Raw genomic sequence first — 26,137 nt, forward strand, 5'->3', positions numbered from 1 at the left:
CGCACACACACACACACACACACACACACACACACACACACACACACACACACACACACACACACACACACACACACACACACACACACACACACACACACACACACACACACACACACGTGTACCCCATTCAATTCAAAGGAGATTTATTGCCTTGAGAAAATAAACTCTGGGTAACATACTGTTGGACAGAGACTCTGTTGGTACAGAGTCAGAGATTACATCGGTATAAGTAGCTGTTTTGAGACAAATTTGTTGGAGGAAATAGCAGTATTTTTTCCTCAATATTATTTAAATAGCTACAAAAACACCTCCGATTTGTTTAGCAGCTCTATTTACATGTGCAATACAGTGTGTGTGTGTGTGTGTGTGTGTGTGTGTGTGTGTGTGTGTGTGTGTGTGTGTGTGTGTGTGTGTGTGTGTGTGTGTGTGTGTGTGTGTGTGTGTAAGGAAGGAATGAAGGAAGCAAGGAAGGAGGGAGAAAGAGAGGAGAGCAGGTAGGAAAGGGGAGGGAGAAAGAGAGGAGAGCAGATAGGTGAGGGGAGGGAGAAAGAGAGGAGAGCAGATAGGTGAGGGGAGGGAGAAAGAGAGGAGAGCAGGTAGGAGAGGGGAGGGATAAAGAGAGGAGAGCAGATAGGTGAGGGGAGGGAGAAAGAGAGGAGAGCAGGTAGGAGAGGGGAGGGAGGGAGAGAGGAGAGCAGATAGGTGAGGGGAGGGATAAAGAGAGGAGAGCAGATAGGTGAGGGGAGGGATAAAGAGAGGAGAGCAGGTAGGAGAGGGGAGGGAGGGAGAGAGGAGAGCAGATAGGTGAGGGGAGGGAGAAAGAGAGGAGAGCAGATAGGTGAGGGGAGGGAGAAAGAGAGGAGAGCAGGAGAGGGGAGGGAGGGAGAGAGGAGAGCAGATAGGTGAGGGGAGGGAGAAAGAGAGGAGAGCAGATAGGTGAGGGGAGGGAGAAAGAGAGGAGAGCAGATAGGTGAGGGGAGGGAGAAAGAGAGGAGAGGAGGTAGGAGAGGGGAGGGAGGAAGGAAGGAAGCAAGGAAGCAAGGAAGGAAGGAAGGAAGCAAGGTGAAAGGAAGGAATGGAACCAAATGGACCTTATGGGTCTGTAACTCTGAGAGCGTACAAATGGAACCAAATGGTTCATTTGTACACAGAGTTAAATTAACATTGATTTTACAAAATCAAAGAAGATCATTAAATCGGGGGTCCCAGAGATAGAAATGTCATTAAACGGGCGTCCGTAGACTAAAACTGGGGGTCCTTGAAATTAAACGGGTTGAGAACCATTGCAGGAGCCGAAGAAATATTTTTTATTATGGGGGTCCCTGGCATGTCTTTTCAAATGGGGGTCCGCGGGGCTAATTAGTGTCAATTTGGGGGTCCTTGACATGAAAGAGATTGTGAACCACACTGACCTACCGTCCTTCTCATCAGCTCCAGCCTGCACGCATTCATCAGTAGGCAACCAGTAACATTGAGTGGTCAAAACTCTCATTCGTTTATGCACAAGCAATCCAAATTCAAAAGCCCAGCCACACTTCATGGCGTAAATAGCTTAATGCACTCCCTTTACAAATGAATTATATTTATATATTTAATACACTCCCTTTACAAATGAATTATATTTATATATTTAATACACTCCCTTTACAGATCTAATTATATTTATATATTTAATACACTCCCTTTACAAATATAATTATATTTATATATTTAATACACTCCCTTTACAGATCTAATTATATTTATATATTTAATACACTCCCTTTACAAATATAATTATATTTATATATTCAATACACTCCCTTTACAAATATAATTATATTTATATATTTAATACACTCCCTTTACAAATATAATTATATTTATATATTTAATACACTCCCTTTACAGATCTAATTATATTTATATATTTAATACACTCCCTTTACAAATATAATTATATTTATATATTTAATACACTCCCTTTACAGATCTAATTATATTTATATATTTAATACACTCCCTTTACAAATATAATTATATTTATATATTCAATACACTCCCTTTACAAATATAATTATATTTATATATTTAATACACTCCCTTTACAAATATTGTTCTGTCTCCAAAAAAGGAGAAAAGCCAATATATGTATTATGTTTTAAATGATCTTGGTGTTTTGTTGTAACAATCTTTGTGGAGGCGTTCAAGCATTATTGAATACATTGACGTTTTAACTGCGGTACCAAATCCTGTCAATAGATGGCAGTCTCGTCTGTCACTATACCTCACAGACGCTGTACTAGAGAGTTGCGTTCTCTTCCTGTCTGTCCGCCATTATTTCTGAGTCACGTTGAATGTAAGCAGTGTGTACAAGGTCCCAGAGTTGTTTTCTGCGTCCCAACCTTGGAGCAGATTTATTCGTGAGTGTGATACACAGTGCAAATGTGGATTGTTTCAGAGTGTAAAATATTAGTTTTACTGAAGAGATTTCTTGTTGTTATGTTGCCATATCTCACAGTTACTCTTTATTTTATCATTGCTGCTGGTAATGATTACCTATATGGATGTCCTTCTGGACTCTTGGAAATATAATGTATTTACAGTATTTACATTATTCCCACTTCACACTATATTTTATTATGGTAAAATTATCCTGCCTTACGCTGTTCAGTGATATATGTATATTTTCTGTTTATGCGTTACAGTTTTACAATTTTATGAAGAACCTCCCAGTAAAGCCATACTTTGAGGAAAACGGTTGACTGGACCTTCATTTTGTTATCTGTCTGTCTAAGCCTTGCTAGGACGCAATTGCTAGGGCAGAACAGTAAAAGAATACTTGCACAGCGGGTGAAGACAGAGAAAAGAAGTTTGGGCTTCTGTACACTACTTCATACATACAAGATCATGGACATGGAAGCAATAGAGACTGGCAGCATTAGATCATCAGCTAAATCAGACAGGTCCTCAACAACATCCTCAGCTGGCAGTGTTGCCGTGAGAGCGAGGGCTAAAGCAGAGGCGGCCAGAGTAAAATGTTTGTATGTAGCAGAAGAAGCCGCCATGATGAAACAGCAGGCCTTGATAAATGCAGAAACTGCTCGTCGTACTGCAGTGTTGGAAGCCGACCTCTACATGTTGAACCAGCAGAAGGAGGCTGCAGCAGCTTCTACAGAGGCAGAAATATATGAAGCAGCAGCTGCACAGGAAGGAGGAAGTCATGAGGAGTTGGCACAGGCACTGATGATGCTAACTGAAAATAGAGCTCAACGCACCAGTGAGTATGTGAAAAAACATTCATTACATCTGTATGATCAACATCAATTCGCAAACCCACCACCACAGGAGGCAGCATCCAACTCTCCATCCTACATGCATGCAAACACAAGACAAGAGCAACAATTTGCAGAACTTCGCATTCAGGAGCCATCTCCAGTTCAAGGAAACACCCGTCAAACCTCAAGCCAACCCCTTCTTCACAATACTACAAATACCAGGGGGGAGCCGGTGTACATCAAGGAAGAGACATCAGACCCCCTGAGTAACCCAGAGAATCCACATACACCCTCTCCCCCCATCTCTCAGAATGCCTTTGAGGGTTATCATGCTCCTGTGGCATCACAAACATCTGACTTAGCCAGATACTTGGTCCGTAAGGAGATGGTGAGTTCCGGCCTCTCAAAATTCGACGACCGCCCAGAGAATTACTGGTCGTGGAAAACGTCCTTCAAAAATATTACAAGGGATGTTGACTTGACGGCCAGTGAAGAACTCGACCTACTTACAAAATGGCTTGGCCCAGAATCGTCTGCACAGGCAAAACGCATCAGGTCAGTTCACATACACAACCAAACAGCAGGTGTGAACATGATATGGCAGCGCCTAGAAGATTCCTATGGGAGCCCTGAAGTCATTGAGGATGCTCTTTTAAAAGGTCTGGAAGACTTTCCCCAAATCTCCAACAAAGATGCCCGTAAGCTGAGAGAGTTAGGAGATTTACTCATGGAAGTGGAGTCAGCAAAGTCAGGTGGATATTTAAATGGGCTGGCATACCTGGACACGGCACGTGGAATTAAACCCATAGTTCAAAAGCTCCCTTATAGCCTGCAGGAAAGGTGGATCACACAAGGCTACCAGTACAAGGCAAACCACCGTGTGTCATTCCCACCCTTCAGCTTCTTTGTGACCTTTGTCTGCACACAAGCAAAGATGAGAAACGACCCCAGCTTTGCATTCAGCATGAGCTATGAGAAAATGGAGAAGACTGTCCATTTACACAACAGGGAAACCATCGCTGTAAGAAGAACAGAGGTGGAAGCCTCCACACCAACACAGCCTGACATTCCAGAACCGGATAAACAATGCCCCATTCACAACCTGCCACACCCCTTGTCAAAGTGCCGTGCTTTCAGAGACAAACACATAGATGATAGGAAGGCCTACCTGAGAGAAAACAACATCTGTTTCCGCTGCTGTGCATCATACAGTCACATCGCTAAGTATTGTAATGTTACTCTTAAATGCAGGGAGTGTGATAGTACTACTCATATCGCTGCATTACACCCAGGACCTTCCCCATGGTTAGCTGAAACTTCTGTGACTGAGCAAGTTCACAGCGGGGAGTCAGAAAGCCTGTCATCTCCTGACATCACATCCAGATGCACACAAATATGTGGTGATGCTCCCAAGCCCAGATCATGTGCTAAGGTCTGCCTTGTGAGGGTTTATCCTGCAAGCCATCCAGATAGGGCAAAGAAAGTTTATGCAGTGCTTGATGAACAAAGCAACAGGTCACTAGCAAAGTCACAGTTCTTTGAACTGTTTGGTATCCGTGGCAACCAATCTCCCTACACTCTGAGGACATGCTCCGGCACAGTAGAGGCAACTGGGAGAAAGGCAAGCAACTTCATAGTGGAATCACTTGATAGGAAAAGAAGGGTAGCCCTCCCCACTCTAATAGAGTGTAACACCATGCCAGATGATCGATCCGAGATTCCCACACCAGATATTACACAGCACTATCCTCATCTCGCTCCAGTAACCAACAAGATTCCACCTGCAGATCCCAGTGCTCCAATCCTACTCCTCCTTGGAAGGGATATTCTTAGTGTGCACAAGGTGCGAGATCAATACAATGGGCCTGACAATACACCATATGCCCAGCGCCTAGACTTGGGCTGGGTAATCGTGGGAGAGATTTGTTTCGACAGAGCCCACCAGCAAACTGACATTAACGTATACAAGACCAGTGTGCTTCCCAGTGACCGTGATCCAATCCTCGCTCCATGCACTACCAGTGTTCCCGTTAAAGAGCAACTCAGTGCACCATCCCAGCAGTATGTGCCTGTCTCCAGTCATACAGAGAGCTTAAGAATCTCCGGCACTGATTCAGACAGCCTGGAGGTCACCCTACAGCAAACACTCCCAAAACACTTTAACACGCCTTCAGGACATTTCACTCAGCCACACCTTATCCAGACCACATTTCTGCCTACCCTCCTGAAGACCCATCACTCGTCCGTTGGCCCCATGGTCCTGAATGCCAACGTACAACAAGACCATCCACAACCAAACACAGCTCCTCTCCAACCCAAGCCTACACAAGTTTCATCATCTCACCAGCGACGCCATCCACACTCCAGCTATCTAATGGTCCAGTCACTGGGTCAGCAATGGATTCCATCTACTCCATCCGGCCCTCCAGGCCATCGCCATCAGAACAGCCGATCCCCTCACATCTCACAGACACATGTTATAGACAGAGCAGGAACGTCCTCCCTCGCAGATCAAGCACACGTTTGGCCTACAGTCTCTGCAACTTCAAATGGATAGAATAACTAATAGTGGTATAATATTAATTATACCAAGCGGGGAGTGTTCTGTCTCCAAAAAAGGAGAAAAGCCAATATATGTATTATGTTTTAAATGATCTTGGTGTTTTGTTGTAACAATCTTTGTGGAGGCGTTCAAGCATTATTGAATACATTGACGTTTTAACTGCGGTACCAAATCCTGTCAATAGATGGCAGTCTCGTCTGTCACTATACCTCACAGACGCTGTACTAGAGAGTTGCGTTCTCTTCCTGTCTGTCCGCCATTATTTCTGAGTCACGTTGAATGTAAGCAGTGTGTACAAGGTCCCAGAGTTGTTTTCTGCGTCCCAACCTTGGAGCAGATTTATTCGTGAGTGTGATACACAGTGCAAATGTGGATTGTTTCAGAGTGTAAAATATTAGTTTTACTGAAGAGATTTCTTGTTGTTATGTTGCCATATCTCACAGTTACTCTTTATTTTATCATTGCTGCTGGTAATGATTACCTATATGGATGTCCTTCTGGACTCTTGGAAATATAATGTATTTACAGTATTTACATTATTCCCACTTCACACTATATTTTATTATGGTAAAATTATCCTGCCTTACGCTGTTCAGTGATATATGTATATTTTCTGTTTATGTGTTACAGTTTTACAATTTTATGAAGAACCTCCCAGTAAAGCCATACTTTGAGGAAAACGGTTGACTGGACCTTCATTTTGTTATCTGTCTGTCTAAGCCTTGCTAGGACGCAATTGCTAGGGCAGAACTAGCCGCAATTTGCAACTCTAGATTTTTTTACAATTGGCTGAATCTAGAGTTGCAATAACCTCCATCGACTTCCTATGCATGGTTTTGGTTTTGCATTGGTTTGTGACCTCCTGGTCTTAAATTACGTTAAACTCACCAACATTGCAGCTGTAGTCCAAGCTTGAATTATCCTCTTTCGATCTGGTGTCGCTTGTTTATCATAAAAGTCCCCGTAAAAAAAGTTATGAGCTACTTTCTGTCCAAAATATTCCACAACTATTATTCCGAGCCGCCATCTTGGATTTTTTCAACGTGCCATAAAACAAGACGTGAGGGGGAGCGCTTGTTTAATAGTGTCCCTCCCTCCCTAGGGTGTCGGCCTCTTCTTTGGGTGTCTTACCTGCGCAGGTAAGATTCTATTAAACAAGCGCTCCCCCTCACGTCTTGTTTTATGGCACGTTGAAAAAATCCAAGATGGCGGCTCGGAATAATAGTTGTGGAATATTTTGGACAGAAAGTAGCTCATAACTTTTTTTACGGGGACTTTTATGATAAACAAGCGACACCAGATCGAAAGAGGATAATTCAAGCTTGGACTACAGCTGCAATGTTGGTGAGTTTAACGTAATTTAAGACCAGGAGGTCACAAACCAATGCAAAACCAAAACCATGCATAGGAAGTCGATGGAGGTTATTGCAACTCTAGATTCAGCCAATTGTAAAAAAATCTAGAGTTGCAAATTGCGGCTAGGGCAGAACAAATATAATTATATTTATATATTTAATACACTCCCTTTACAGATCTAATTATATTTATATATTTAATACACTCACTTTACAAATATAATTATATTTATATATTCAATACACTCCCTTTACAAATGAATTATATTTATATATTTAATACACTCCCTTTACAAATCTAATTATATTTATATATTCAATACACTCCCTTTACAAATCTAATTACAAGCCATGTGTGTGTGCGCCATCTGTGAAAATGCAAGCATTCACGACAAAAACACAAAAGCACAACTCTATTCATATAACAGGAATGTGTGATTCATTTTTATAGTTTTAAGGCAGTGAGTGGTGAAGTTTCATACAGTCATTATTTTTTTTTTACAAACATGGTTCTTTCTATGAAATCAACCCCTTGAAGCCCAGCGAGTCTACTAGTATTAGTAGACTTAGTAGGCCTAACCCATAGACCGCAACATCCGGAACGTTGTATTGTAACAACCATCGTAACTTGTTTCCAGCCGGACTTAATTCTGAAACGGACTATACAATCATGGCGTCCTCCACAAAAATCACAGCCCAATGTTTTACTAGTTTAGTGTTTGTTGCTATAGTTAAATTATAGATATCTGTACGACATCTGCGGATGTTTTTTACTCAGTGAGTTAGTAGTGTAGTCTGTTAACTTTGTTACTCAGTGAGTTTGAGACGTGAGAATAATAAGAATTACAGTGATTTCTCTGTTTGTCCCTTAGAGTATAATATTCATACTCTTAAGCTCTGTCCAGTCAGTGAAACAAGGAATCACAACATGGCCAGACATGCTCTGTTGTCTGCAGGTCAGTAAGGATCTAATGCTATATAATAATAATAATATTAATAATAATAATACTCATGTCTCTATGGAGTAACATGCTCTGTTGTCTGCAGGTCAGTAAGGATCTAATGCTATATAATAATAATAATAATACTCATGTCTCTATGGAGTAACATGCTCTGTTGTCTGCAGGTCAGTAAGAATATAATACTATATAATAATAATAATACTCATGTCTCTATGGAGTAACATGCTCTGTTGTCTGCAGGTCAGTAAGGATATAATAATAATAATAATAATAATAATACTCATGTCTCTATGGAGTAACATGCTCTGTTGTCTGCAGGTCAGTAAGGATATAATACTATATAATAATAATAATACTACTATATAATAATAATAATATTACTCATGTCTCTATGGAGTAACATGCTCTGTTGTCTGCACGTCAGTAAGGATATAATACTATATTATAATAATAATAATAATAATAATACTACTATATAATAATATTACTCATGTCTCTATGGAGTAACATGCTCTGTTGTCTGCACGTCAGTAAGGATGCAAATATTACTGAGTTTTACATTACTGTACTTAATTACAAGATACTTTATACAGTTTATACTCCACTACATCTCAGTCCCATGTTTAGTGTTTTTTGTTATGATCCCTATTAGCTCCAGAAAATGCTACAGCCATTATACTGGAGTGCGTGACATGTTTTAGCAGTACTATCTAGTTTGACTCTGCTGGTAATTTAGTTTTTCTTTCTCCTGTGTTTACAGCCTTGCCTCCGAGACCAAACAGGCAATGGCCAGTAATTTGATTCAGGCATTTCCCTGCTTGAAAGATGACTCAAGAAGTGGCTTTGTGAGTAATTCACATTTTGTAAAGGGATTGATGCTAAAGTTATTTGGACACAAGAGTACTGGACGACTTTATATGCCCAATGTACAGAAAAACCCTGTTCCGGCCACGTCTTCTGGCCACTGTCAAAATTAAAATGTGCCTCATCTCTTTGCACAGGACTTTGAGATCCTGCATGGAGAGGCTGCACCCAAACTTTTTGAGACCTGGCTGCCTGTTTATGCAGAGAAAATCTTGGACCTGGCCAGAAGAGAAGGGAAGCTCCTCTACATGTTGGATGGATTAACACCTGGTACTATATCGTTATATTATACAGCAGACAATGCAAATTTACATTTAGCAGGTGTTTGTTTTTGCTACTAAATGACAATCATTCATGTGCCATTCCACATATTGATGCATATAAAATTGTGTTCCTACAGATGTTTTGGGGAACGTGCCCTGTCCCAGTTACCAGCACTGCTTCCACCAACCGTCTATAAACATAACAAGAAAACCATTCGGCACACCAACCAGGAGTCCAAGTTGGCGTTTATAGACCATCAGCCTGTAAGTCCCTCTGCATTTCTAAAGGAAATGTTACTCATTTAACCACTTGAACCCAGCAGCCATATTCTGGGGGGGGGGGGGGGGGGGGCGCATTGACCAACAATAGCACATCTGCTAGGAGGAAGCCATGCAAGGCACCTACCTGCTCATCGGGAGTAATTAGGGGTTGGTTCAGAGTCTTGCTCAGGGACACTTCGACCCAACCGTTTGGCTAGCCCGGGATCAAACTGGGACATTTCTGACATTGTGAGCTGGTAGATCAGATATTTTTGGTCTAGATGGGAAAACGGTGGTGCAGAGCCTGGCTGCTTGTTATAGAATTATTCCGAAAATGAATTTATCAACATCTTTGTATGTCGACAATCTTACTTTGGTTGATGTATATATGCCTTTTGTTTATTTCTTGCTCAGGTTGGAACAAACACGGTGGAGTACGTCCAGCAAGCAAGGGCATCAACAGAGTACCCCTATGTCCTGTCGCTGGGTAACGACGTTCGAAAGTCATCCCAGGCGTTCGTCATTCTGGCTGGGGAGGCGTTGGAACAAAACACTGTTTCCCTGTTTGGGAATTCCTTCAAAATGCTGTCTATGGAATAGCAGGACAGGAATCCAAACCCGTGACTTTTTTGCGTTCATCGCTCAACAAATAGACTTGGACGTTTATGTAATGTCTAATTGAGCGATGTAATGTTTTGGATGTCCTCTCTCGCTGCCCAGGTGGATGGGCAGGGGAAGCTGTTGATGTGGAGGATCTGGTGAGTTGGGTGTGTATTTGTGCTGAAGGTGACATTATTGCACTGTTCTAAGTGTTCATTTTATACATCATGTTATAGCACTTTAAGGGCTGTATTTTGCGTGTCTTAAGTACCAGGTCTTATTCCCTAACTTGAGTAAACTAAAGACCTGGAGGCGTGGTCAATGCTCTTTGGCCACTCAGAATAGCCAAATGGCATTGACCACGCCTAGGGAATAAGACCTGGTACTTAAGACACGCAAAATACAGTGTTGTTCAAACAGATTGCACTGTATATTTGGAATGAGCAAATTATGCTGAAGGTGAGGTTTTTGCACTGTTTAGACACTGTTATGCTTGAAGCATATTGAAAAAGCTACCTATTACTGAAGCACCTTATTGATACTAAAAGAAATATTTTTTCCTACATTTCCAGCATTGTTTTAAGTGTTATTTTTTTGCATGACCAAATATAGGATGCATTTTAAAGGGTGTAATCTTAAACAACTGTAACTGAATCTGAATATTGATAATATATGATTTACCCAGCATTTGGGTTAAAATATAATGTACATTTACATGGTATTTTACACAATTCATAGGGTAGAATTCACCCAGGGCTTTAATTAATTTGACCCAATATGTGGATTAAATGTGCATAGTATTTTACACAATTCATAGGGTAGATTTCACCCAGGGCTGTAATTGATTTTACCCAATATGTGCATAGTATTTTACACAATTCATAGGGTAGAATTCACCCAGGGCTTTAATTAATTTGACCCAATATTTGGATTAAATGTTTAATTATATGGTTGGGTTAAAATAAACGACACATCTAGTTGGGTAGAAATTAACTACTACAGTGTTGGTCCACTATTTATGAAGTGGTTGGTTAAAAAATTACGCAAGTTGGATTATTTTTTACTATGAGTTCATTCCATCCGCTCTTTTGGATCCACATCTTGAATAGAGTTCCAGAACATTGATTTTAGCATTGGTTGCAGCTAGCTCAGTCTCTAGAGCAAACTGTTCCTTTTCCTTTCTTAATTCCTCCTCCTTTGCTTCCAACTGATGTTTCCTTTTTAACGCATGAATGCGCTCTTAAGAGTGCTGCTTTATCAGCCTCTGCCTTTATCCTTGCATGCTTTGGATACACAAGAGTGTGTTCTGGTTTGATTCTCCTTTGGACATGAAATGTTTGAAACACTGTCCTCTGGCCTGATATCATCAGAAACCACACTTCGAGTCTCAACATTGTCTTTTAAATGTATCTGTGACATTGTTTCTTTTTCTCAACACACTATATTGTCTGGTTTACTGTAGTCTGAACTTCACACAACCTTTAAGATCGGAGATTTATGAATGAATGTCTCTAATTGCACAATCAAACATGCATCAAAATCCAACTCACGATCTGCTCTGCGGTAGTGAAACAACAAACTCAGCCACTCAAATAGTTAAGCTTTTTTCCAATAAAGCCGACTGAGTGTATATTATTTTCACATACCAATGTTTCTGGGTAGTTTTGTGCGTCCATTAAGTCGCTGCTCCTCCATTCTCTGACGTGTCTTTAAAATCCAGTGCAAAATCCAAACAATAAAATGTCCACTTCAATAAGGGCAAGTTTTTACTTTATGTAGTGGCTATTTGTCAACAACAATAAAACTCAAAGGGCCACTGAGGCACCGGGTATAGTGGATCTTACGCAGGGATAAATGAGTCTATGTCGAAACAGCTCTTGCAGGTTGGTGATATTATATTCCATTTCCTTCACAGACAAGTATGGCAAACATGATGGAAATAACTGCTTTGCTAGTTTGCTTTGACCCTGTCACCCTGGTAAAAACTTGTGCACCTTCCCAGTGCCAAACTGAAATCTAAATGAGTGCCTGTCTGATGACAGTTAAATCAATTCACCTGTGCACATCCAATTGCCCAATACCTTCAAAACAAAAGCCTTTAACTGGAACACAAATAAACTGGAATAATAATGCATATAATAATTCTACCAAACAAATCCAACAAATAAATGTGAAATACAAAATAGTGAATAGCTCCAACATATAACATACTGCTTATGTAGTGAGTTGAGCTTTCCTAGACATGTGATGTGAGTCCCCAATCACCCATTTTCAGGACAGCTGTGCCACCCTGCTGCTAACTGAATAAACCACACCTGGCCATCAGAGTAGCTGGCTGGCTTGTTGTGGTTGCCTGGTGGTGTGTTGGGTCTAGGTGCAACAAGAGACTCATTGATGGTATGCAGTATGCACGGTTTCATGTGTTTTGATAAATGTATGTTTTGAGCAAAATATGAATGTTCCTTAACCTTGCAGGGCAGGCATTGACAGTGGGAATCCCAGACTCCCTGGGATAGGCTGCTTCTTCCCCCCCACATGTCGTAGGCTTAAGGCCTTGTCTGGGATAGGCTGCTTCTCCCCCCCACATGTCGTAGGCTTAAGGCCTTGTCTGGGATAGGCTGCTTCTCCCCCCCCCACATGTCGTAGGCTTAAGGCCTTGTCTGGGATAGGCTGCTTCTCCCCCCCACATGTCGTAGGCTTAAGGCCTTGTCTGGGATAGGCTGCTTCTCCCCCCCACATGTCGTAGGCTTAAGGCCTTGTCTGGGATAGGCTGCTTCTCCCCCCCACATGTCGTAGGCTTAAGGCCTTGTCTGCCATTAGCTGCTGATGGTTCAGTGGCATGGCGCCTCGAGTCATGGCCTCGTATGCCGACTGCATGTGGCGCCCTTCGGCTCCGGTTCGGTGTCATGTGGCGTTTATGGACCAGAGCATGACGTCATGGCCTAGTGTGGCCCTCTTAATTTGAGGTAAAGAGCTGCCTATTGTATTTGTATGTTTTAAATTGTAATAAGTATTGGTTATTAATATTGTCCTTTTGTTTTATTAGGAGGAGCTCTTTACCTCTGCTGTTTTTGTCCCTATTATTTTGGTTATTTGTTTTGTTTATTGTTTGTGCAAATCAGCTGTTTTAATGATTTAACTTACCGGTAATAGTAGTTCCTCATAACGGTGTACATTTGGCCCAGCTGTGCCATTATAGCAGGTGGGATGGTCACGGGTGGTAGGCTGTGTTTGGGATTTAGTATAGTCGGCATGCTTATTCCTAGTTTTATTGGATTTAGTATAGTATAGTTATTATAGTATATAGATTTAGTATAGTCGGCATGCTTATTCCTAGTTTTATTGGATTTAGTATAGTCTGCATGCTTATTCCTAGTTTTATTATAGTATAGTATAGTTATTATAGTATATAGATTTAGTATAGTCTGCATGCTTATTCCTAGTTTTATTATAGTATAGTATAGTTATTATAGTATATATATTTAGTATAGTCGGCATGCTTATTCCTAGTTTTATTATAGTATAGTATAGTTATTATAGTATATAGATTTAGTATAGTCGGCATGCTTATTCATAGTTTTATTATAGTATAGTTATTATAGTATATAGATTTAGTATAGTCTGCATGCTTATTCCTAGTTTTATTATAGTATAGTATAGTTATTATAGTATATATATTTAGTATAGTCGGCATGCTTATTCATAGTTTTATTATAGTATAGTTATTATAGTATATAGATTTAGTATAGTCGGCATGCTTATTCCTAGTTTTATTATAGTATAGTATAGTTATTATAGTATATATATTTAGTATAGTCGGCATGCTTATTCCTAGTTTTATTATAGTATAGTTATTATAGTATATAGATTTAGTATAGTCTGCATGCTTATTCCTAGTTTTATTATAGTATAGTATAGTTATTATAGTATATAGATTTTGTATAGTCGGCATGCTTATTCCTAGTTTTATTGTGGGTGTTTAACAGTATTTGTTTTGTCACCGTTTACAACATCATCATTGCATCACCTAATCGTAGCTGTACCGGATTCCCTCCTCGATGTAGGATGATAAGAGCGCCCCTCACTTCACACAGGTGTGATTATTACCATATTGATATTATGATGCCAGTCGCTGACCTTTGACCTGGTCAAAGGTCAGCTCCAGCAGATTCTGCTTGTAGCAACGCATCTTCAATGTTTACTTCACCTGTATTTATTTATTCATTCACCATTTGCTTAATTTAGCCCCAACAAACATGTATATCTTCTACATTCTCTAATTATTGAGTTGGAATTCTTGTAAATTAAGTAATGCAGATGTTTGTAACATGAAACCGAAGCTCCGAAGAGTGTAATATAAATAATAAGGGTCAATTTGGTTACCAGCTATAACTCCATCATTTAGCGACCACCATCAAGACCACCATCAAGACCACCTGGAATCACTTCAAGGACCGCTGGTGGTCCCCGGACCACTGGTTGAGAACCACTATCGCCTCACATCACCACAGACTTTATTATTAATTATTATTATTATTATTAGAAGTAGTAGTAGTAGTAATTCAAGGTTCAAGGTATTTTAATGTCTCAGAAGGGCAATTATAGGTTACAGCAAAAGTAGTGGTTTAAACATACAAACAATACAGGACAACAGTAGTAGTAGTAGTATTACTAGTATTACTAGTAGTATTATTATTATTATTATTATTACAGTATGGATATTTATTTGATGCCAGTGGTGAAGGTGAAGCTCTAAACTGAATTTCGTTGTTTCATTGAAGAATAAAGATCTATCTATTATTATTAGTAGTATTATTACTAGTAGTAGTACTATTACTAGTAGTATTAATTATAACTAACACAACATGCTCATTAATATGAAGTAAAACGTTACATTTAATAATAGCTAGTTGAACTTTCTACAGGTACATTTATGCGCCGTCGTGACGGTGTCGTCGCGTTCAGAAACAGCAGATCTACAAGCCCACAAGGCGCCGTGGGTGAGACTTGTTGTGGGCTTTTAGATCTGCTATAACGGCTCAGTTTCGCCGGCCCGTGGTTCATCATGACCTTCACACTCTGAGCTTTGAGCTGCACTGTGATGCAAAATGCAGTGAAAAGTGGGTAAAAGCGCCATCTGGCGGTTGAATTCATAGGTTGAATTATACTGACAGCTACAATTATACTTCTCCGTCCAACAGTGTTTCTGACAGAGCTACAGTTATACTTCTCCGTCCAACAGTGTCCAACAGACCGCCGGGAACAGCCGAAGTTCCGAACTACGTCACTCGGCTGTTGTCGTGCGAGCGGAACTGAGCATGCGCAGTGTGCGTTAATAAAATAATAATAATAAAACTATTTATTTATTTGTAGCACCTTTCATGAAATGAAATGCAGCTCAAAGTGCTTTACAGAGAAATTAATGAAGAAAAGAAAGCAGGAATTAAACATTAAAATAATAGCAGTAAATAATATAGTGAGGACATTAATAATTACGATAAATAATATTACTTTTATACTCTAAGAATAGAACAACAAAACAGTGACGACATCTTAGAGTATATATTAATTATTAATATTATATTTATACTAAGGAGGACATTTAAAAGATCAACTAAAGCTTAAGTTAGCTTTAGCTATCGTTAGCTTTATGCTATCTTCATGGATATTATATTAATACGTGTTTAAGTGTTTCATTGTTGTTCTAAAAAATTGAAGATTATTTAACACAAACTGTCGATTCAAAAAAAGAAAGTTTTACAACAAATAAAGTGTCGTTTTTAGGTCATGAAGACACACAGCTAGCTGGTTAGCTAGCGGCTAGCGCGTAGCTAGGCCCTGTCTAATTAAATAACCCTAACTTTATTCTGAAGGCAACCGGATGTCTTAAATTTGCTAGCTCTCAAACAGGAAATTTTAAATTTGCTAATTAGACGGAGCCCTCTCAAACCGGAAGTCCTAAATTTGCCGATTAGACGGAGCCAAACATAATTTTATTCTGAAGGCAACCGGATGTCTTAAATTTGCTAGCTCTCAAACAGGAAATTTTAAATTTGCTCATTAGACGGAGTCCTCTCAAACCGGAAGTCCTAAATTTGCCGATTAGACGGAGCCAAACATAATTTTATTCTGAAGGCAACCGGATGTCTTAAATTTGCTAGCTCTCAAACAGGAAATTTTAAATTTGCTCATTAGACGGAGCCCTCTCAAACCGGAAGTCCTAAATTTGCCGATAAGACGGAGCCAAACATAATTTTATTCTGAAAGCAACCGGATGTTTTAAATTTGCTAGCTCTCAAACAGGAACTTTTAAATTTGCTCATAAGACGGAGCCCTCTCAAACCGGAATTTTCTAAATTTGCCGATTAGACGGAGCCATGTTCCAGCACATTACTAAAGTTACCGCCAGATGGCGTTAATACCCACTTTCAATACATTTTGCATCACAGCCCAATTTAAAGCAGTGTTATTGTTGCGTTGCGTCCTCGACGCCCTGTGGGCTCGTAGATCTATTTTCGGCGCTCTGCACCGTTATACGACGGTTCATAAATGTACCGGGCGAAAGTAAATATTATTAAATTATGTTAATGAATGGATTATTTTAAATTAGATAGTTATTTCGCTATTTTAGTTAGTTTATTAGATGAAAAATATATATAGCACAGATTTAAAGTGAGACTTTGGTCTAAAGGATAACAGTGTTCCCATTGTGGTCCTAATATTCAATTACTAATAAAAAACACACAGACATTTACTACTGACCATGGTATTACTGTGTTAAAACTACTAAACTGGTGTACTGACCATGGTATTACTGTGTTAAAACTACTAGTAACTGGTGTACTGACCATGGTATTACTGTGTTAAAACTACTAGTAACTGGTGTACTGACCATGGTATTACTGTGTTAAAACTACTAGTAACTGGTGTACTGACCATGGTATTAAAACTACTAGTAACTGGTGTACTGACCATGGTACTGTGCTTAACTGACCAGCCAACTGACCTGATCTGAACCCCACAGAGAATCAGGTTGTATTGTCCAGAGGAAGGTGTGAGACATAAGACAAATTAATTTATGGCTGTTATCAAAGCAAACCTGGGCTTCCAGAACACCTGGAAAGGAAAGGTAGGCCTATATGTTTACCCAGGGGACTAAGCTCAATAACTTGTTTACAGCCAGGCCCTGCTCAAAGAACATTTCATGGTAGGGGTTCAATGCCTTGTCCAAGGGCACTTCAGCGGTGGTAATTTTAACGTGCCGGTCCGGGGATACGAACTAGCGACCTTCCGATATCAAGACCGCTCCGCAAACCAGGGCCACCGCTGCCCATACCTCAACAGTGACATAAAGGCTGATCAACTCCATGACATTATTTGTTAAAAAGTAGAAGTCTTATTGACTTCATACATGAATTATACTTTTCAGATGTTTGATATTTCTGGATTAAAACAATCATTTTTGGTCTCGTTAAAAAATCTAATATTTTGGGAGGGTTTTATTTTTTATTTTCATGAAACATTTTAAATAGTTCACTTTATGCACAATAATCTACAATATAAAAGTTTCACTTTTTGATTAATATTACAGAATAAAATGAACACTATTCTATTTTTTTAGAAGGACCTGTCAGTCAGTTCACATTAATAATAATAATAATAATAATAATAATAGTTTCATATCTTCTCTCCTTCTATTTATGGAAGTCGTGCGTCATTTGACGGACACACGCGGCGTCCAATAGATAGTCGTCATGACGTCACTGAGCGTCATGTTTCCATTGCGCCGTACAGCGTAGATATACAAGCTCAAGGAGCGTCGTGCATGCGACGCGCACTGAGCTTGTAGATCTGCGCTGTTCTCGTCAACCCTCTGAACCCCCGAGGGGGGGCGGAGCCAAGGCGTATCGACCAATGTGCGTCGACCAGTGGGCGGGGCCTCTGAGGCTGTGGTATTTATAGTTGGGACGCCGGTCTGGGTTGCCATGTCTGCTCGTTATAAGCGACTTTGGGCTTGTTTTTTCTGTGAAGTCGCATCTGTGGTTGAGGTCTTTTGGTCTTGTTTCTAAAGTGTAGTTGTTTATTTGGTCTTGTTTCTAAAGTGTAGTTGTTTATTTGGTCTTGTTTCTAAAGTGTAGTTGTTTATTTGGTCTTGTTTCTTCTTTTCCATCTGAAACATAGAGATACCAGGGACCCCCATCTGAAACATAGAGATACCAGGGACCCCCAAACCAGAGCTGTGTTCTTATTTCTGTAATTTCTGCTATTATGAATACCGGTATTCACATTGTGGAGTGGCTTGTTTTCATTTCATAGACCTGGTCGCTTGTTTCCGTCTCAGTATGTGGCAACAGCGCCGCCGGTTGCCAGACTGTGTTGTTGAAGGTTTGACTCTGAGGGAAATGAAAAGCATTGAGTTAAATTTAAACTCATTTCCAACCAGACGCTGTTTCCTCTGTTAGAGACACAAGCTCCTTATAAGGCTCGGGTTACTTCCCACCGGAAACATTTAATCTCATTTCGTGTCATTTAATTCAACGTATCTTAAACCAAACGGGTTGGATTTGGATTCTACAGCAAACTGGAGGATCTACAGCTCTGACATTGGATCTGTAAACAATGTTCCACCTCAGGCTGAGAGCAGCCAGATGGGTCTACAGCTCTAATAACAGCAGATCTCACAACAGCAGCAGCAGCAGAACGCCATGTGGATGTGTCGCCAGGAGGCTGCCGGGGGGTCCGCGGGCCTCTGCGTGGACCCCGGGGGGTCCGCGGGCCCCCGCTTGGACCCCCTTTGCTTCTTATTGCACTAAAACAGACTCTGATGCTGCCGCGACCCCCAGCCCCGCCCCCACCGACGCCAGTAGCGATAAGTAATTATTGTTGTTATTGTTTTTGTTATTATTATTATTATTATTGTTATTATTATTATTGTTAATGAGGATGTGGATTAATCGGCTTATCGTGGTTTGGTTGTGAGTGACGTATAGCAACTCTGAGTCACGAACAGGCTGACTGTGTGTGTGTGTGTGTGTGTGTGTGTGTGTGTGTGTCATTGCGAATGCAATGAGCACTTACTATGAGACCTAGCAGATCATGTGTGTGTGTGTGTGTGTGTGTGTGTGTGTGTGTGTGTGTGTGTGTGTGTGTGTGTGTGTGTGTGTGTGTCTGTCTGTCTGTCTGTCCCGCTATACGTCCAAATATGGAGTGTACGTCCAAATATGGAGTGTGTTGCATCAATCACAAACAAATCACTCAGCTCCATATATGGGCACAAAAGGGGCCAGGTCCACATATACAGTAACAGCGGGACAGACACACAGACAGACAGACATGATCTGCAGGGTCTCAGCTGCGTTCGCTTCCCGCGTCTTACTGGTAATATGTATGCATGTCATACAGTAGATTTTATAATGGTTTGGAACTAGACTAGTTCCCACACATTCACACATTCACAGTTCACACACATTCACAGTTCACACACACATTCACCCATTCACAGTTCACACACACATTCACCCATTCACAGTTCACACACACATTCACAGTTCACACACACATTCATGTGCCTTGCACCAACCTGCACATCAGGACCAATCAGGGGTTCAGAGTCTTGCTCAAGGACACTTCCACACCGACTCTGGGGGAGCCCACAGGGATCGAACCGGGAACCTTGCGGTTACCATCCGGCCACTCTACCGCTGATCCACCGCCATCCATAACTATAGTCTTCATGTATAATGATTTATCACCATGCTTTTGTTCTCGCTTACTGTAAATCGCTCTGGATTAAGAGCGTAAATTGGGGGTCAGATCAACATGGAATTAATTCTGTATACTGGCCATATAAGGAGCATGTACAGTACAGGGTTTGATGAAGTCAGATCAACATAATTATGGAATGTCAGAACAGGTCAGCTCCATATATGGAGATCTAAGGGGGGGGGGGGGGGCAGTGGTTCAGCGTTAGAGTGGCCGGATGGTAACCGCAAGGTTCCCGGTTCGATCCCTGTGGGCTCCCCCAGAGTCAGTGTGGAAGTGTCCTTGAGCAAGACTCTGAACCCCTGATTGCTCCTGATGTGCAGGTTGGTGCCTTGCATGGTTTCCTCCACCATCGGTGGGTGAATGTAATGCACAATCTATGTAAAGGTGTGTGTGTGTGTGTGTGTGTGTGTGTGTGTGTGTGTGTGTGTGTTGTGGATAGCAGGAGACAGCAAGTTTTGCTACTCGGGCATTTATTGAATAAGTATCAATGTAAATATGCAACACAGTTGGATAAAAGGCATAAATAAGCATGCAACTAAGGCTCTTTCTCTGTCAGGGCAACCAGTCTTAGTTTAAATCAACTAAGGCTCTTTCTTTGTCAGGGCAACCAGTCTTAGTTTAAATCAACTAAGGTTCTATCTTTAGGGGCAGTAAATTCATGTAAATATGAAATAAATGCTTAAACATGTAGCTATAGGTGTAACGTTAGAGACCACAGAAGACATGTAAATATTAAATAAATGCTTAAACATGTAGCTATAGGTGTAATGTTAGAGACCACAGAAGACATGTAAATATTAACTAAATGCTTAAACATGTAGCTAGGTGTAATGTTAGAGTCCACAGAAGTGAACCTTTGAAGCCTGTTTTCTCAACTCGCTGTTTCTCTGCCAGACATTACTCTATAAGCCATATCTCCAAAACTGGTGGGTCAAACTGAACAACCAATATGTCAATTTGAAGATATGATTCCCTGCTTTCACATGACATGAAAAAAAGAAAATCGAAAATCCAATGGCAGTCCCTCAGTCAAATTTAGTACATATTTTTTGGGGTCCTTGACATGAAAATGTTTGAGAACCACTGATATAGAAACATGAGGTTTTAACCCTGTGAGAACCACTGATATAGAAACACGAGGTTTTAACCCTGTGAGAACCACTGATATAGAAACACGAGGTTTTAACCCTGTGAGAACCACTGATATAGAAACACGAGGTTTTAACCCTGTGAGAACCACTGATATAGAAACATGAGGTTTTAACCCTGTGAGAACCACTGATATAGAAACATGAGGTTTTAACCCTGTGAGAACCACTGACATAGAAACATGAGGTTTTAACCCTGTGAGAACCACTGTGTGTTGCTGCCGGGTTCAGATTCAGTCTTTTAACCCATTTTGGGCGGGAACCTCTTTTGGTGTTAGCATTATGTTATGCTTTAGCTATAGCAGATCTACAAGCTACGAGCTTGTAGGTCTGTTATTTTTTTTAAATCGAAGAACGACTGACATAGAAACATAGCCTTTTCAGAAAACTGTCAGGATGTAGACGACATTTTTAGAATCTGATCTCAGGTCAAAATGGGTCAAAGTCATGACGCTTAACGTTTACAAATAATATAAACCAACATTTTATGTAAGCCAAAGGATTATTATTATAATACAAAGTCTTCCTCAAATTTTTCCATGAACAGATTTGCATAGTTTGGAGAGAATGGGACTGCCATATAGCCTAATAGAGACGCCTTGTTTCTGAAGGTAAAATACATCATCAAATTTAAAATAATTCTTAGTAAGAAGAAGAAGAACAACAATAATAATAATAATAATAATACAATCTAACAATAGAAATGTCTCTGTGTCCCATCCTGTTATGCAGGGCATCACAATTCACAGAGCCCTGTTGTCAAATTAACAAACTGAACGCTGTTTATTTGCATTTCCCCACAATTACACCCTTACTGCATGTGCATGCGTGGTTGTGTTGCAGTGCACGTGTGCGTGCGTGTGTGTGTGTGTGTGTGTGTGTGTGTGCGTGGTGTTCATATAAGGACTAGTAATGAAATAGAATGTGCGGTCATGAAGCTCAGAGGTTAACTGAGGACAATGATTGAGTGAACTTTGAACCTAATTAGTTATTAGTGTAACTAACTAGTCTAATAACGCTCCACACGTCCCAGACTCTTCTCCCTTCTCTAAAACACCCTGGACAATGCTCCACACGACCCAGACTCTTCTCCCTTCTCTAAAACACCCTAGACAACGCTCCACACGTCCCAGACTCTTCTCCCTTCTCTAAAACACCCTGGACAACGCTCCACACGTCCCAGACTCTTCTCCCTTCTCTAAAACACCCTGGACAACGCTCCACACGTCCCAGACTCTTCTCCCTTCTCTAAAACACCCTGGACAACGCTCCACACGTCCCAGACTCTTCTCCCTTCTCTAAAACACCCTGGACAACACTCCACACGTCCCAGACTCTTCTCCCTTCTCTAAAACACCCTGGACAACGCTCCATACGTCCCAGACTCTTCTCCCTTCTCTAAAACACCCTGGACAACGCTCCACACGTCCCAGACTCTTCTCCCTCCTCTAAAACACCCTGGACAACACTCCACACGTCCCAGACTCTTCTCCCTTCTCTAAAACACCCTGGACAACGCTCCACACGTCCCAGACTCTTCTCCCTTCTCTAGAACACCCTGGACAACGCTCCACACGTCCCAGACGCTCCAGGTTGTGAATAGAGGGTTAAGTCTCTACGCTGTGATGTTGATTTTATTAATCCGTCAGGCTCCCAGGGGGCGTGGCTAATGTCATTCCAGCCTGTCTGACCCGGAGTGACCCCGTCTCACCGTTGCCATGTCTGCTCCATTACAAGCAAACTCTGGCCTCGTTCTTCTTTCTGTAAAGGGTTGTGTGTGTGTGTGTGTGTGTGTGTGTGTGTGTGTGTGTGTGTGTGTCTGTGTCTGTGTCTGTGTGTGTGTGTGTGTGTGTGTGTGTGTGTCTCTGTGTGTGTGTGTGTGTGTGAGTGTGTGTGTGTGTGTGTGTGTGTGTGTGTGTGTGTGTGTGTGTGTGTGTGTGTGTGTGTGTGTGTGTGTGTGTGTGTGTGTGTCTGTGTCTGTGTCTGTGTGTGTGTGTGTGTGTGTGTGTGTGTGTGTGTGTGTCTGTGTCTGTGTCTGTGTCTGTGTCTGTGTCTGTGTCTGTGTCTGTGTGTCTGTGTGTCTGTGTGTCTGTGTGTGTGTGTGTGTGTGTGAGTGTGAGTGTGTGAGTGTGTGAGTGTGTGAGTGTGTGCACTGTGCACACACTTACAATTTACAATGTATTCATTTATCAGACGCTCTTAATCCAGAGTGATTTACATTAAGCAAGAACAAAAAGCATGTCAATACATCACGTATAAAAAGTAGTTATCGTGTAAACTAAGAACGTAACAGTGGAATATCTATATAATGAAACTATACATATAAATTATACATATTATATTATACTATACTATACATAATTAAGTACTATGAAGTACAAAGCAATTCTAGTGCTGTCGTAACATGCTATAAGTCCACATAAAGTGCTAGATAAGGGGCTAGGGCAAGTGCTACGGCCATGATGGAGTCTGAAAAGGTGGGTTTTCAGACTACGGCGGAAGATTGGGAGTGAGTCTGTAGTTCTGACTGCAATGGGAAGTTCATTCCATATAGTTTAGATTGGGAGTGAGTCTGTAGTTCTGACTGCAATGGGAAGTTCATTCCATATAGTTTAGATTGGGAGTGATGCTGCAGTTCTGACTGCAATGGGAAGTTCATTCCATAGTTTAGATTGGGAGTGAGTCTGTAGTGTGCATGCGTGTGTGTGCGTTGCATGTGTGCGTGTGTGCGTGTGCATGCGTGTATGCGTTGCGTGTGTGCGTGCGTGTGCGTCACCGTGTATGCACACATACTAAACTGGAATGTGGTCCGTGTACATTTCTGTATGCATCCATAATAATGATTCACAGGCTGCTTTTAGGTTTGTGCGCGTGTATTAATGTAACTATAATTATGTGCATGTCTGTGTTCACTCCATGATTTTAATTAATGCTTTCATTTTCTTCCCTCTGCATGTTTCTGTCTGTCTGTCTGTCTGTCTGTCTGTCTGTCTGTCTGTCTGTCTGTCTGTCTTCCATTGGTTGTGGGTCTGCCTGTCTGTCTGTGTGTGTAAGTATAACTCATTTCACATTGTAGATATTCTTTATTTCATTAGTAGGGCCGATTCATACTCCTATTTTAGAGCCGAATACAAGTGTGTTTGGCTCTGTAGAGCCTACAATGTGATGTCATTTGGCTCTGTAGAGCCTACAATGTGATGTCATTTGGCTCTGTAGAGCCTGCAATGTGATGTCATTTGGCTCTGTAGAGCCTACAATGTGACGTCATTTGGCTCTGTAGAGCCTACAGTATGAATCGGCCCTTATCCCCCAGACCCACATTAACTCTGACTCTTTAGTAGTTAGTTTAGTGTATTAGTATTAGTATTAGTAGTAGTGATATGATATGATATGATATGATATGATATGATATGATATGGGACTAAATTTGACTGAGGGACTGCTATTGGATTTTTTGGAATTTTAGTTTTCATGTCATGTGAAAGCAGGGAATCACAGCTTCAAATTGACATATTGGTTGTTCAGTTTTGGAGATATGGCTTATAGAGTAATATAATGTCTTGCAGAGAAACAGCGAGTTGAGAAAACAGGCTTGAAATGTTCACTTCTGTGGACTCTAACATTACACCTAGCTACATGTTTAAGCATTTATTTCATATTTACATGTCTTCCGTGGACTCTAACATTACACCTATAGCTACATGTTTAAGCATTTATTTCATATTTACATGTCTTCCGTGGACTCTAACATTACACAGCAACCTGTACTCTCTAATATACAACACCATATCTCCTTCCTGAAGGAGCAACCTGTTCTCTATATACAAGCTATGCTCTCCATACAAGACATAGATAGTATTAGAGCTGATATAGTCCTTATTTTCTATATTAGAGCCGATAGACCTTATATTCTATACAACACATGGTTAGTATTAGAGCTGATATAGTCCTTATATTCTATACAACACATGGTTAGTATTAGAGCTGATATAGTCCTTATATTCTATACAACACATGGTTAGTATTAGAGCTGATATAGTCCTTATATTCTATACAACACATGGTTAGTATTAGAGCTGATATAGTCCTTATATTCTATACAACACATGGTTAGTATTAGAGCTGATATAGTCCTTATATTCTATACAACACATGGTTAGTATTAGAGCTGATATAGACCTTATATTCTATACAACACATGGTTAGTATTAGAGCTGATATAGTCCTTATATTCTATACAACACATGGTTAGTATTAGAGCTGATATAGTCCTTATATTCTATACAACACATGGTTAGTATTAGAGCTGATATAGACCTTATATTCTATACAACACATGGTTAGTATTAGAGCTGATATAGTCCTTATATTCTATACAACACATGGTTAGTATTAGAGCTGATATAGACCTTAAATTCTATACAACACATGGTTAGTATTAGAGCTGATATAGTCCTTATATTCTATACAACACATGGTTAGTATTAGAGCTGATATAGTCCTTATATTCTATACAACACATGGTTATAGTATTAGAGCTGATATAGTCCTTATATTCTATATTAGAGCTGATAGTTCTTATATTCTATATACAACTCATGCTAGTATAATATGTGATATTCCTGCTAACCATCATACAGGTGGATGTATAGTCTACTGTTATCAATTTACAATTACAATTTAGGCATTTAGCAGACGCTCTTAATCCAGAGCGACTTACATTAAGCAAGAACAAAAGCATGGGAATACATCACATAAAAACATTCATCATGAAACATGCGTAAGCTAAGAAAGTAACAGTGGAATATCTATATAATGAAAATTATACGTATAAACTTTACATATACACTACTATGCTATACATATGTACTATGGCGTGCTATGACTATATACAATGCAATTCTAGTGCTGTCTACATAACATGCTATAAGTTTTAAATGCTATCTAAGTCTACAGAAGTGCTATCTAGGGTAGATGGAGTTTATTGCATGTTATCCTTGCATCTCATATTCATGTCATAGTTGGTCCCTGCGCATGTTCATTTAAACGCATGCACGTGCTACCTAGTGAGTGTGTGTGTGTGTGTGTGTGTGTGT

The 26,137-nt window shown here is 40.4% G+C and overlaps 1 protein-coding gene across 4 annotated transcripts in view; it reads left to right on the plus strand.

The window, feature by feature from the left end:
* The first annotated feature begins 18,487 nt into the window (after positions 1-18,487).
* LOC308310340 (glutaminase kidney isoform, mitochondrial) overlaps positions 18,488-26,137 on the plus strand; it is a 36,722-nt gene continuing 29,072 nt past the window's right edge. For 3 of the 4 annotated variants that reach the window (XR_013963487.1, XM_080756656.1, XM_080756657.1), the window contains exon 1: positions 18,488-19,001. Coding sequence is in view for 2 of the 4 variants with exons in the window: in XM_080756656.1 (XP_080612782.1) it covers positions 18,748-19,001 (254 nt within the window). In the remaining 2 variants the exon portion in view is untranslated. Of the gene's footprint in view, positions 19,002-24,073; positions 24,091-26,137 lie in introns of those variants that run through there. The other variant, XM_080756658.1, reaches the window with a different exon arrangement.

This window comes from Protomyctophum bolini, assembly GCF_963924005.1.
Source record: "Protomyctophum bolini genome assembly, chromosome: 22".
NCBI classification, from domain to species: Eukaryota; Metazoa; Chordata; class Actinopteri; order Myctophiformes; family Myctophidae; genus Protomyctophum; species Protomyctophum bolini.